Source organism: Sphaeramia orbicularis, chromosome 8, assembly GCF_902148855.1.
Source record: "Sphaeramia orbicularis chromosome 8, fSphaOr1.1, whole genome shotgun sequence".
Classification (NCBI taxonomy): Eukaryota; Metazoa; Chordata; class Actinopteri; order Kurtiformes; family Apogonidae; genus Sphaeramia; species Sphaeramia orbicularis.
The window spans coordinates 12,225,045-12,239,817 of NC_043964.1; the positions used below are offsets into that span (position 1 = coordinate 12,225,045).

The 14,773-nt window shown below is 32.9% G+C and overlaps 1 protein-coding gene across 2 annotated transcripts in view; it reads left to right on the plus strand.

Annotated features, from left to right (window-relative positions):
* Positions 1-5,306, plus strand: part of prkacaa (protein kinase, cAMP-dependent, catalytic, alpha, genome duplicate a) — a 36,630-nt gene extending 31,324 nt beyond the window's left edge. For both annotated transcript variants that reach the window (XM_030141409.1, XM_030141407.1), the window contains exon 10: positions 5,144-5,306. In XM_030141409.1, coding sequence (XP_029997269.1) covers positions 5,144-5,269 — 126 coding nt within the window. In that variant the 3' untranslated portion in view covers positions 5,270-5,306. The remainder of the gene's footprint in view (positions 1-5,143) is intronic.
* Positions 5,307-14,773: the final 9,467 nt, after the last annotated feature.

The following is a 14,773-nucleotide window of genomic DNA, read 5'->3' on the forward strand; positions in this document are numbered from 1 at the left end:
TAGATAGATAGATAGATAGATAGATAGATAGATAGATTCTCTCTCTCTCTCTGTGCGCTTGGACTGGGTCTCTCTCTTTCTTTCTCTCTCTTTCAAAGTGCGGTAATCAAACACGGTTATCATAATTAGAATTTAAACAGTAACACTAACTGTCAAAAATTTCACCACTGTTTATCATTATACCGGTAATCGTTCCATCCCTAGAAGACAGAATGAACGTTTATAAAAGAGTGACCGGTTGTTCGTCTCTTTTTGTCGGCCCTGCCATGACCTGGCGACACATCCAGGGTGAACCCCACCTTCACCCATATAGTCGGTAGCTGGGACAGCGACCCCAATGAGGATGAAGTGGGTCAGATGAAGGTTAAACATGGGCCAATATGGTAAATGGACTGAACTTGTATAGTGCATTTTTCTACACCTTCATGGTGCCCAAAGCGCTTTACAGTTCCTCACGTTCACCCATTCACACACCAGTGGGCGGCTGCTGCCATGCAAGGCGCTGTTAGGCCCTACCGGGAGCAACTTAGGGTGCAGTGTCTTGCCCGAGGACACTTCGACATGTGGACAGGATTCGAACTGCCGACCCTTTGGTCATTGGACGACCTGCTCTACCAACTGAGCCACAGCCACCCGAATAAGTGATAAAGTGCCTGCGGGTCGACATCTAGGGCGATGATGGTTTTATGCCGTCTGTTTTTCCTCTGCTCAGATGACATTACATTAGACGCTAAGAGACACACAACTCAAACAGGGGCGTCAAACTCATTTTAGTTCAGGCCATATACACATGTGATCTCAAAGCAGACCAGTAAAATAATAGCCTATAAATAATGTCAACTTTGAATAAGTCTCTTAGTTTAGTGGAAAAGTAAAATCAAATTATGAAATGTTAACATTTATAAACTATTTTTTCACCAAAAAAAAGTGGAAAAAACTGAAATTTTTGAAGAAAAATAAGAGCAATTTTAACAATATTATGCCTCAACTTACACAGGGTTCCTGGGGGGTCTTAAAAAGTTTTGAATTTACAAATCTGCAATTAATACCTTAATAAAGTCTTTAAAAGGTATTAAATTTGATATGGTAGGTCTTAAGTTATGTTGCCATAAACTTGTTTGCTGTATTATGTTTAAATGTGTCCAAACTGCAAAGAAAGTAACATTAGTCGACGCAGTTCCACCTGTTCCATCCCGACAATTTATATTGAAATTAGGAACCAGTTATCGTTAACTTTGCAGCCCCAGGTGAGAAATGACTCAGAACGGTGGGAATCAAGGCATTGGAGTAAATAAGGAAATTTTCCTAAATTCTAGGAGTCAATGAATTTTTGCCAGTATGGCCTGAAAGTAGGCTGTGAAATGAGCATTAAATTCTGTTCTAAGTAGTCTTTAAAAGGTCTTAAATGTAACTTGTAGAAACCTGTAGGAACCCTGCAAGACAACAGCGGCAGAAGTTACCCAAAATAAAAATCACAGCCATACGTCCACACTAAAAATACATATAAACACAAAAAAAGTCAGTTCTAAAACCATACAATAAAACACTAAAATAAGAACATGCATATAAAACACCACCATTATTTTAAAAGGCATATTGGATCTACAAAAGTACACTAAACTAAAATGAGTTTGACACCCTTGAATTCATCCCGTGGGCCAGGTTAGAACCTTTGGTGGTCTAGTTTTTTGCCTGGGACACCCCTGGTCTGAAACATCTTCCATTGATTCATGTCTTTATATCAAACCTGGTCAGTACAGTGTGATTCAGATATATTTTAACATTCAGACTGTGGAAAGATGTGAAACAGCTTCCACTCATGTTAATTTCCATAACCTGTAATTACACTTAAAATTGTCAAAAGCTTTCCAACCTAGGAGTAAAACACTTCACAAGGACAGACCCCCCCCCCACAAGGGCAGGCCGACATGTAATGAGTGCTGACAATGTAAATTACTTATAGAGTTGACTTCATTAATCCCAAGAGGAAAATTAAGTCATCACCGCGCACAGATGCATTAAAACACAATTATGTGAAAATTCAAATCGCAGCACAGACATACATACATACGAAAAGTTACGTTTCAGTTTAACCCATAAAAACCCAAACAGCCACTGGCGACCAAAAGCACCTACTGATCTGAAGTGTTTAATACCTGTTGATCCATTAATCCTATCAATACATGTAGATAATTGGTGTAAAATAGTTTTTCGTCTTTTCAAGGTCATCAGATATGACCCATTTGGACGTTCAGAGGGTCCGTAGTTACCATGGAAACACTGTCATCTTCTACAACATTAATTCACCAGTAAAACCCACGGAGTTGGATCAATGACAGTGGATGGACACAGTTCAGTTATTGATATATTAGACAGAAAAAGTCACTTTTTCTTCACTTTAGTGTATTTCTAAAATAATAACCCTCCACTTTAATCTGAGCGTTTATGAACATCTACATGATCAGTGAATTAAATATCGGAAAATACTTGATTTTTACTGAAAAAACCCAGAATAAAGAGGAAAATATTACAATAAATGGCGATAAATCACATAAGAAAGGTTAAATACAGAGAAAAATTAATTTGGGAACTGCCACAAAAGTAGCACTGGGTCTGTATGGGTTAAAAAACAGCCTTTTCTATCTATCTATCGTTCTATCATTCTATCTATCGTTCTATCATTCCATCGTTCTATTGTTCTATCTATCATTCTATCTATCGTTTTATCTATCGTTCTATCGTTCTGTCTATCGTTCCGTCGTTCTATCGTTCAATCTATCATTCTATCTATCTATCTATCTATCTATCTATCTATCTATCTATCTATCTATCTATCTATCTATCTATCTATCTATCTATCTATCTATCTATCTATCTATCTATCTATCGTTCTATCTATCTATCGTTCTATCGTTCTATCGTTCTATCTATCGTTCTATCTATCGTTCTATCGTTCTATCTTAGTGATAGTTAACAGGACATTGTGGACAGAAAAACAACAACACTTAAACAAAGGGAAAATCAAACAAATAAACAAACCAAAAACAACAACAGAGTAATGACAAACAATGACAACATCTTATTGCAATGGAAAAGATAATAAATGTAAAGAGCAACTAATCAATATGGATTGATTAGGGGCGATAGGGAAAAGGGGAAGAAGGGGAGTGTGAATGAAAGTGAGAAAGAGAGAGGGGGAAAATAATAATTGTTGAAATAATAATAATAATAAAAATGAATTTGGGAACTGCCATGAAAGTAGCACTGGGTCTTTATGGGTTAATAAACAGCCTTGATATATTCCAGTAATAAATTTTAGTTTAGATGTTAGTGATGGAAACTGTTGATATTTGAGTACAAGCCAAACAAATTCAACCTTCCCTTCAGGAGATTTTCAAGATAATTACTCAATATGACAAAAAAGTAAAACTGCATTTGAATAAAATCGCTGACAACAAAACAGCACGAACACAGTAGTCACAGAAAGTGCTTTTAATTCAGCAACACTTTCATGGTTTCCACTAGCAAAAAAAGACAACTGCAAAAAAAGACAACTTTAGTATCAATGTTACTTTATTTACCAACGCAGAATGCAAAATAAATCCTCTGCCGAACTTTGAAATTCATACTGAGAGATGTGGTAAATCAGGAAGTTAATTAGAAATAGATGAGTAGGGTTGATAGTTAGCAGGACAGAAAAACGACGACAATACTTAACCCTCTGGTATCCCGTCCAGTAAGGCCTTTTTGGCACACTTGCGGAATAATGACAAAAAAATTTTCATACACTTCGTTTTTAATTCTTTTACACTTTTTTCTATTTCATCAACTTGAGCTGTAAATAAAAATACCAAATACTCAATAATTGTCACATTTTTTAACCCTTTAAATGCTGTGTTTGTAATGTAAACAAACCATTTTTTTGGATGCAAAAAACACAAAAAATTTATTTTTTTTCAATATAGTACATAAAAAGTGGATCACATATTATTCGATTTTTTCATCCTGGCATATGTCAATGATTAACTTCAACATTGGTTAATTTGCATTATTATTTTGGCGCTAGGTCAAATCTTCAAAAATACTTTTGAATGCTTTTAATTCAGCAACACTTTCATGGTTTCCACTAGCAAAAAAAGACAACTTTAGTATCAGTTTTACTTTATTTACCGACACAGAATGCAAAATAAATCCTCTACTGAACATTGAAATTCATACCGAGAGATGTGGTAAATCAGGAAGTTAATTAGAAATAGATGAGTAGGGTTGATAGTTAACAGGACAGAAAAACGACGACAACACTTAACCCTCCAGTATCCCGTCCACTAAGGACCCTACTAAGCACCAAGTGTGCCTTTTTGGCACACTTGTGGAATAATGACAAAAAAATTTTCATACAGTTCGTTTTTAATTCTTTTACACTTTTTTCTATTTCATCAACTTGAGCCGTAAATAAAAATATTAAATACTCAATAATTGTCACATTTTTTAACCCTTTAAATGCTGTGTTTGTAATGTAAACAAACCATTTTTTTGGATGCAAAAAACACAAAAAAAATTTTTTCAATATACTACATAAAAAAGTGGATCACATATTATTTGATTTTTTCATCCTGGCATATGTCAATGATTACCTCCAACATTGGTTAATTTGCATTATTATTTTTGGCGCTAGGTCAAATGTTCAAAAATACTTTTGAATGCTTTTAATTCAGCAACACTTTCATGGTTTCCACTAGCGAAAAAAAAAGACAACTTTAGTATCAGTTTTACTTTATTTACCGACACAGAATGCAAAATAAACCCTCTGCTGAGTGTTGAAATTCATACCGAGAGATGTGGTAAACCAGGAAGTTAATTAGAAATAGATGAGTAGGGTTCAGGAAAGCAAATAACAAGAAGATATTCACAAAAAAAAAAAAAAAAAAAAACAATTACTCCTCCATTGTCATCAGAGAGAAAAAAATAGATGAGTTGACTTTAAGTAACAAGTGTAGACAAGTGTAAATGAATATAAATGTGATTTTAATTAACTGTTCTCCTGGGAGCCGTTCCGTCGGTGGCTTATGATGCGTGCTGTTGCTTTTACACCCCCCCACCCCACCCCCGCCGATGTTGACTGGATTATCCCGTTTTGTTTCAGGTGGAAGCTCCCTTTATTCCCAAGTGCAAAGGCCCTGGCGACACAAGCAACTTCGACGACTACGAGGAAGAAGAAATCCGAGTCTCCTTCACAGAGAAATGTGCAAAGGAGTTCGCCGAGTTCTAGGTTCCAAAACCTTTGAGTAGAAAGAGAGAAAGAGAGATGGAAAAAAAAAGAGATTGAGAGAAAAGAAGGAAGGAAGGAAGGAAGGAAGGAAGAGAGACAGGGATTTAGACAGAAAAAAAAAGGGGGTCTGAAGACGGGGAAGCCCTAGTGTGGACTGCTGACTTGCTTATTTGTAATGACGACAACAATGTAAACCCCCCCCCCCTCCCTTCTAATGGAAAGGTAGGCAAAAGTGAAGACAGATCCAACAGAACCAGCAGTGTTGCCTTTTTCTGATTGTTTCTCAACTGTTACCGATTCATTTTATACCCCACCACCACCAACCAACCACCCCCCCGCCCTTTCTCTCTTGTGTTTGTGGCAGGGGCTGGAGAACAGGCCCAGGTTGTGGCTGTTCAGTAACGCTTGTATCTCTGATGGTGTAATGACATGTTTTCAGTCTTTGCAGGTTGAGGCATTGATTTTGTGTTAAGGTACTGAATCTGCTAGGCTGCTTTTGTTTTTTTTTTTGTTTGTTTTTTTTTGTTGTTTTTTTTGTTTTTATCTCCAACGGGCCCCTCTCTACAAGCTTCTATAAAGAGTGATTGTTGTTATCTTCTCAACACCCCCCCTCCCCACACACACACACACACACACACACACACACACATGGTTTTCCCCCCTTTTTCCCTCCATCTCTCCATCCCGAATCTGTCCAAGCAATACCAAGTCCAACAGATGTGCCTATCATAATGCCAACTGGTTGGAAAAACTGTGTCGAAAGCATCGGTGCAGAGCTTTGGCTACAGCGGCGTTTTTTTTTTTGTTTTGTTTTGTTTTGTTTTTTTTTGCGGCCGTTTAGATTTGAACGTTGGAAAAACTCTTCTGCACCTGCCTTTTATCTGCTCAATGCGGCGTGATTATCGGGTAGATGACTCACCGCTCGCAAAGTCGACGCAGCGGTGACCTCTTTGATCAGAGCGAAAAATGATTTATCACAGTAAACTTCATCTAGGTCTTAACTCCCGGACCTGCGAGAGATGGTAAAACCTGAGGTCTGCATTTAAGTCTGTCTCTTAGCTGAATTTATTAGAGCATTTTAAAGAAAAAAAATAAATAAAAATCCTATCGGTGATCATTTTGTCCTTTTTATGTCAATCTCTGTGCTTGTGTGTTATTTAGTGCTCAAGGGTGGGTTAAAAAGCTGTGATTTGGCAGCGACTAACATTGTGGTCACACTCCTGACTATTGTTTATTTAATTCATAGTACCTTTATACATGTATATTGATATATATATATATATATATATATATATGATAGAGAACATAAAAATATCCATCTTTTTTCAACATTGTCTCATAGCTGTGAAATTCAATTTAAGGTTTCATAAATAAACAGACGATGAATAAATTCTGCCAAATTTGCAAACCGAGAGCAAACTGCAAAAGTTTTTCTGTATGTAACTGACGGTGGTGGATTTTAATACGCAAAAAAAAAAAAAAAAAAAAAAAAAAAGGTAGCAAAACGTTTCAACAAAATGTGCATGTTATTTTTGTACAATATCACTTTTAAAGACAAGAGGACAGAGCGTTTAATGCTTTATTTGTGCCGAGGTACCCCCCCGAGATTGTGAATAACGTGCTTATAACGGCCGCTCTTTTTCTGCAGACGGATAAAGTCCACGTGAATTGTTTTTTCGGAAAGCGGTTCAGAGCTTTGTTCGTTGTTGGAGCGTAGGGCGACAGTTTTGCTGATGTTTGTCACTGAACTTGTGCTTCACCTGGATGAGTTTTTTTTCTTCCCTTTTCTCTTGTATATACCCTTACATGTAACACCTTCACATAGATTCACAGTCCGACCAGATTTCTAGGACTGTTGAAATTGGAGTCTTTTTTTTTTTTTGTTTGTTTGTTTTTTTGTTTCCATTTCTTTTTCCAGCTTTCTATGAAACGCATTAAAACTAAAGGAAGCTGTCCTAAATCTGTTCCCTTTTGCCAAGTTTATTTCTGTGGATGCAAGACAATCGCAGACCAAATCTTATTGCTGGTTTGTTGACTGAAAACATTGTTTTGGTTTGATGAAGGATGTTCGCTTTCGCGCGCCCCCCCCCCCCCCCCTTTTACTCTCCATAGGCCCTAGGTGCTAGACTTTGTCCATCTCACTGAAAAATGCTTCTGTGAATTGTTTGATGTGCATCGATCTTTGTCATAAAGTCTTGTAACATGACATTTTTGAGAATGTTTTCGATCCTAAATGATTTCAGTAGGGTGGGTAAGTTTCTTTCTTTTTTTTTTTTTTTCTTTTCTTTTTTCCGTCAGTCTCTTAATGTAACTGAGGTCAAACGCAGGATTACCTTTTTGAATGTCTTAAATTGTCTGGAGGTGTTTCAGTGCCGTTTAGGAACATGATGTGTATTTTTTTTCGTTTTTTTTTTTAAACACGTGTCTCTGGTGAGCTTGGTTTTCTTGCATGTAGTAAAAGAACGGCGAAGACATCCCCTGGACCTGAGACATGTTTGAGAAACCACTGTTTCCACCGCAGACAGTCTCACTGCTATTTAACCTTTGATTTGTCACCAGTGGATCACCAACCAACCAACCAACGTGTCCGGTCTTTTGCAAATAGTAAAGCACATGCCACATTAATCTATTTAATTTTTTGAGCCTAAAACACAATGTAATGCTTTGAAGAGAGCACATATAGTAGAATTTCTTTCTTTTTTTTTTTTTTATTCTGACAAATGACTAGATCACAGTTGGTGCGGTGAAGGCAACGCCACTTGATCCACTACAGACACTGAGGCCATCATACCGCTTATTTCCCCGCACACCACCTCTTGTCAATTGTCTCTGAAATCTTCTTTTTTTTTTGTTTTTTTTTGTTTTTTTTTTCTCTATCAGTTAAACACTATCAGCTGCTCTGTGCTCGTCTGGGTTTTTTCTCCTGTGTTTGCCTTCTATTTTAATCATGTTTCAACACACTCTTCATTAAAACATAACACTTTTTACATCTGAGATGTTTTGCGTTCATATTTTCTAATTGTATTTTCAAAAAAAGGACAAAAAAAGCAAAAACACAACATTAATCTTTTCCTCATGACCTGGGTACAGTGATTGTGTAGTCTATTGTACCTTTTGGGAAACAATACTGTATATCCTTGCCTTTGACAGTCTTAACTATCTTACCCTCTGGAGAACTTGACAGATACCCTTAGAACACAATGAGTATGTTAAAAAAAAAATATACATAAAGTAATATTTTGCAAAATGTATCATTCCAATAAAGTTTTACTTGTTAAAGACTAAAATGTCTGGGTTATATGTGAACTCTCACTTCACCCCCGATTCTCAAACTTGCTTTTCATATGCAAAGCCACCTCAAAAAAACAAAAAACAAAACAAGAAAAGCACTCGGAGAGCGCAGACCTTCACCAAGAGAGATCTGCCCCCCCACCCCCATTTTGTTCATTGTTTTCTTCATTTTGTTTTTATATTTTCTTCATTTTTCTTCATTTTGTTCATTATTTTCTTCAGTTTTCTTCATTTTGTTTTTATATTTTCTTCATTTTTCTTCATTTTGCTGATTATTTTCTTCACTTTTCTTCATTTTGTTTTTATATTTTCTTCATTTTTGTTCATTTTGTTGATTATTTTCTTCACTTTTCTTCATGTTGTTTTTATATTTTCTTCATTTTTGTTCGTTTTGTTCATTGTTTCTTCATTTTTCTTCATTTTGTTTATATTCATTTTTGTGTGTTTTGTTTTCATATTTTCTTCATTTTCTTCATTGTGTTTTATATTCATTTTCATTTTTCTTCATTTTGTTCAGTATTTATATTTTCTTCATTTTTGTGCATTTTGTTCATTATTTCCTTCATTTGTGCTCATTTAATTTTCATATTTTCTTCATTTTTGTGCATTTTGTTCATTATTTCCTTCATTTGTGTTCATTTTATTTTGTATTTTCTTCATTTTTGTGCATTTTGTCATTATTTTTCTTATTTGTGTTCATTTAATTTTTGTATTTTCATCATTTTTGTGCATTTTGTTGATTATTTCCTTCATTTGTGCTCATTTAATTTTTATATTTTCTTCATTTTTGTGCATTTTGTTCATTTTGTTCATTTGTGTTTATTTAATTTTTATATTTTCTTCATTTTTGTGCATTTTGTTCACTATTTCCTTCATTTGTGTTCATTTAATTTTTATATTTTCATCATTTTTGTGCATTTTGTTCATTTCCTTCATTTGTGCTCATTTAATTTTCATATTTTCTTCATTTTTGTGCATTTTGTTCATTATTTCCTTCATTTGTGTTCATATAATTTTTGTATTTTCATCATTTTTGTGCATTTTGTTCACTATTTCCTTCATTTGTGTTCATTTAATTTTTATATTTTCGTCATTTTTGTGCATTTTGTTCACTATTTCCTTCATTTGTGTTCATTTAATTTCTGTATTTTCATCATTTTTGTGCATTTTGTTCACTATTTCCTTCATTTGTGTTCATTTAATTTTTATATTTTCGTCATTTTTGTGCATTTTGTTCATTTCCTTCATTTGTGTTCATTTAATTTCTGTATTTTGGTCATTTTTGTGCATTTTGTTCAGTTTTTTTTCCTTTATTTGTGTTCATTCTGATGATGTGAGTCCACTCCTCCTTCTGATTGGACCAACCCCCAACCCCCGATCACCACCAAACTTTAATCATTTCTTCCTTGTGCCAGTATCAACATTTCCTGAAAATTTCCTGAAAATCTGTCTATAACTTTTGGAGTTATCTTGCTAACAAACAAACAAACACGCACACAAAGCAAAGCGATCACAATACCTTCTGGCGGAGGTAAAAACAAAACAAAAAAACAGATATTTACAGTTTTAGCTTGTCTTCTGTGCGGATCAGAAGGACATATTTGTTGGTAGGTAATGGTGGGTTCTCTATTTTCACTGTCCTCCTGTCTGTTATTGTGAATGTTTTAAGAGGCTGGCAGGTGCAATTGAATAATGCAGTGTTGTGTTCATCCTGTCACAGTACGGGATCAATTACCAGTCAGCCTTCAGCACCCTTTTTCCAAATCTCTTCCCGCCCAGTGCACGCCTTTTGTTAGCGTTGCATTCATCTGCATCACTTGTGTATTTGTAGTTTAAGAGGGTCCAGAGAGCCTTTCATAAGCAACTGTGAGGAAGGAGATGACATTAGAGAAGAGTAGGTCCATCCATGACATTTATAATTAATAGGACACATTGAAGATGACATATCAGCAAAATGACCAGTAAAAATACACCACGGGACTATCTCACTTAATACATATTGACTTATCTCTTTGTGTATTCCTCGTCTAATCACAGCTGACAGTAGTGGCCTATTTACCCAAATGTTTACAAGTAGATCTAAGCCATAAAAACAGCAGAATGCAATCACATACATTATATAGTGCAGGGGTGTCAAACATGCGGACCAGGGGCCAAATGCGGCCCGCCAAAGGGTCCGGTTCGGCCCCTGGGATGGTTTTGCCAAGTGCAAAAATTCCACAGAAAACAGAAAACAAGAAAGAAAACAAGAAATTCCACAAAAAAAACCTTCAGCTTGAATTAAGGAAAAATCCTGAATTAAGCCAAAAAAAAAAAAAAAAAAAAAAAAACTTCAATTAAAGAAAAAAAATCTTCAACTAAGCCATAAAACATGTTCAATTAAGTAAAAAAATCTTCAATTAAGCCAAAAAAAAATCTCACTTGGCAAAAAATCTTGAATTAAGACAAAAAAAAATCTTCACTTTAGTAAAAAAAAATCTTCAATGAAGCCAAAAAAATCTCGAATTTAAGCAAAAAAATCTTGAATTAAGACAAAAAAAATCTTCAATTTAGTAAAAAAAAAAAAATCTTCAATTAAGCAAAAAAAATCTTCAATTAAGTAAAAAAAAAAATCTTCAATTAAGCAAAAAAAATCTTCAATTAAGTAAAAAAAAAATCTTCAATTAAGTAAAAAAAAAATCTTCAATTAAGCCAAAAAAAAATCTTCAATTAAGTAAAAAAAAATCTTCAATTAAGCCAAAAAAAATCTTCAGTTACGGAAAAAAAAATCTTCAATTAAGTAAAAAAAAAAATCTTCAAGTAAACCAAAAAAAAAAAAAAGCTTCAATTAAGTTAAAAAAAAAAATCTTGATTTAAGCCAAAAAGTTCTTCAATTAAGTAAAAAGAAAATCTTCAATTAAGCAAAAAATTATTTAGTTAAGTAAGAAAAATCTTCAATTAAGCCAAATAATAATAATAATAATAATAATAATCTTCAATTAAGTAAAAAAAAAAAAAAAATCTTGATTTAAGCAACAACTTCTTTGTTTTAGTGCAAAAATAACATTGAATTATGAAAATATGTACATTTACAAACTATCCTGTAACACTAAAATGTGAATAACCTGAACAAGTTTGAACAACCTGAAATGTCTAAAGAAAATTAAGCACAATTTTAACCATTTTCTGCCTGTTCTTCAGTGTTTAGTGTCTTTGTAGATCTGATCCATAATGCACATGGACAAATGAGAAGTGGAGGAATAATATTGTTAAAATTGCGCTAAATTTTCTTAGGTTTTTTAATTTAAATTTCAGTTTTTTCACTTTTTTTTGGATTGTTTATAAAAGTAAGTATTTTTCATAATTTAATGTTTTGTTTTGTTTTTTTACACTAAAACAAAGACAAAAATTTGGAGTTGTCATTATTTATATGTTATTATGTTATTATTTTTCTGGTCCAGCCCACTGCAGATCAAATTTAGCTGAATATGACCCCTGAACTAAAATGAGTTTGACACCCCTGGTCTAGTGTCATCCTTAAGTTTCATGAGACTATTTATTATGGGACCACAGTCAATTTTGTTAAATGTTGGCTTTTAATTTTGCAGCCCCACAGATTATATTGGTAATAAACGCAGAATATTGATACTGAAATGTAAACAAGGCAACAAAAGGGAGATTGGTTTAAGTTTTTTAAACATGTATTGAATCAGAATCAGCTTTATTGGCCAAGTATGTGAACACAGACAAGGAATTTGGCTTTGGTTTTTACAATGTTCACGACATTCAGTTCCAACATGAACCCAGACAACATGTGGACCTGGACACAATATGGACAAACAGTCCACGAGAGACATAATCAACCATTTTGATTGGTTCATTTGTGTAATAATGCAGTAAAATCATACACATCTAAAATGTAGATTTCTAAAGAATCAGCTTTTAAAAAGTATAATTTAAAATAGAGCACATAAATATTACAAACTAGGTATTATTTTTGTTATAATTGAATAAAATGATGATTAAATTGTCGATTATGTTGAGATGGTTACATTTCTAAATAATTAGTTGTATAAAACACATTTAAAATTTTACAAATAAAAGATATAATGTGTCATCTTTTTAATGGCTAAATGGACTGTTGGTTTAAAAGATAGTTGAATTAATATTTTATGGCTGTTTAAGCATCACATAAGAAACAGAACCTTTAGATGTGAAATCTTAGGTGTTTTTCCTCCATTTTGATTAAACTGAGTTTAGGTTTTTTTTTTTAAATTATTATTATTATTGAATAAAATTATGATTAAATTGTCTATGTTTAGATGGATACATTTCTAAATAATTAGTTGTATATAACACATTGTATGAATTGTTAAATTATTACAAACACAAGATATAATATGTCATCTTTTTAATGCCTAATGGACTATGTTGATTTAAAAGATAGTTGAATTAATATTTTATGGCTGTTTAAGCATCACATGAGAAAAAAGCATTTAGATGTGAAGTCCCAGGTGTTTTTCCTTCATTTTGATGAAACTTAGTTCAGGTATTATCATTATAATTGAATAAAATGATGATTAAATTGTCAATTAGGTTTAGATAGATAGATTTCCAAAATAATTAGATATGTCATCATTTTTAATGGCTAAATGTTGATTTAAAAGATAGATTAATTAATATTTTATGGCTGTTTAAGCATCATGTAAGAAATAGAACCTTTAGATGTAAAGTCCCAGGTGTTTTTCCTCCATTTTGACTGAATTGACTTTAGGTTTTATTATAATTGAATAAAATGACGATTAATTTGTCAGTTGTGTTTAGATTTTTTAAATAATTAGTTGTATAAAACACACCTTGTATTAATTGTTAAATTATTACAAACACAAAATATAATATGTCAACTTTTTAATGGCTAAATGGACTGTGTTGGTTTAAAAGATACTTGAATTATATTTTTTATGGCTTTTTAAGCATCACATAAGAAATAGAACCTTTAGATGTAAAGTCCCAGGTGTTTTTCCTCCATTTTGATTAAACTGAGTTTAGGTTTTTTTTATATATATAATTGAATAAAATGACAATTAAATTGTCAATTATGTTCAGATGGATAGATTTCTAATGAGTTATATAAAACACCTTGTACTACTTGTTAAATTGTTACAAACACATGATATGTCATCTTTTTAATGGCTAAATGGACTATGTTGGTTTAAAAGACACTTGGATTATATTTTTTCATGGCTGTTTAAGCATCACATAAGAAATAGAACCTTTAGATGTAAAGTCCTGGGTGTTTTTCCTCCATTTTGATTAAACTGAGTTTGGGGGGGGGGGGGGTTTGTTTGTTTTTTCAAATTATAATTGAATAAAATTATGATTCAATTGTCAATTATCTTTAGATGGATACATTTCTAAATAATTAGTTATATAAAACACATTGTATGAATTGTTAACTTATTACAAACACAAGATATAATTTGTCATCTTTTTAATGGCTAAATGGACTATATTGGTTTAAAATATAGCTGAATTAATATTTTTATGGCTATTTAAGTATCACATAAGGAATAGAAACTTTAGATGTAAAGTCCCAGGTGTTTTTCCTCCATTTTGATTAAACTGAGTTTAGGTTTTATTATAATTGAATAAAATGACAATTAATTTGTCAATTATGTTTAGATTTCAAAATAATTAGTAGTATAAAACACACTTTGCACTAATTGTTAAATTATTACAAACATAAGACATAATATGTCATCTTTTTAAATGGCTAAATGGACTGTGTTGGTTTAAAAGACACTTGGATTATATTTTTTTATGGCTGTTTAAGCATCACATAAGAAACAGAACCTTCAGATGTGAAGTTCCAGGTGTTTTTCCTCCATTTTGATTAAACTGACTTTAGGGTTTTTTTTAATTATAATTGAATAAAATTATGTTTAAATTGTCAATTATCTTTAGATGGATACATTTCTAAATAATTAGTTATATAAAACACATTGTATGAATTGCTAACTTATTACAAACACAAGACATAATATGTCATCTTTTTAATGGCTAAATGGACTATGTTGGTTTAAAAGATACTTGGGTTATATTTTTTTGTGGCTGTTTAAGCATCACATAAGAAACCGAACCTTCAGATGTGAAGTCCCAGTTGTTTTTCCCCCATTTTGATATAATGAAGTTTTCTTGGTGACTTTGGCTGAATTTGTGCTGAATCCTTGAACT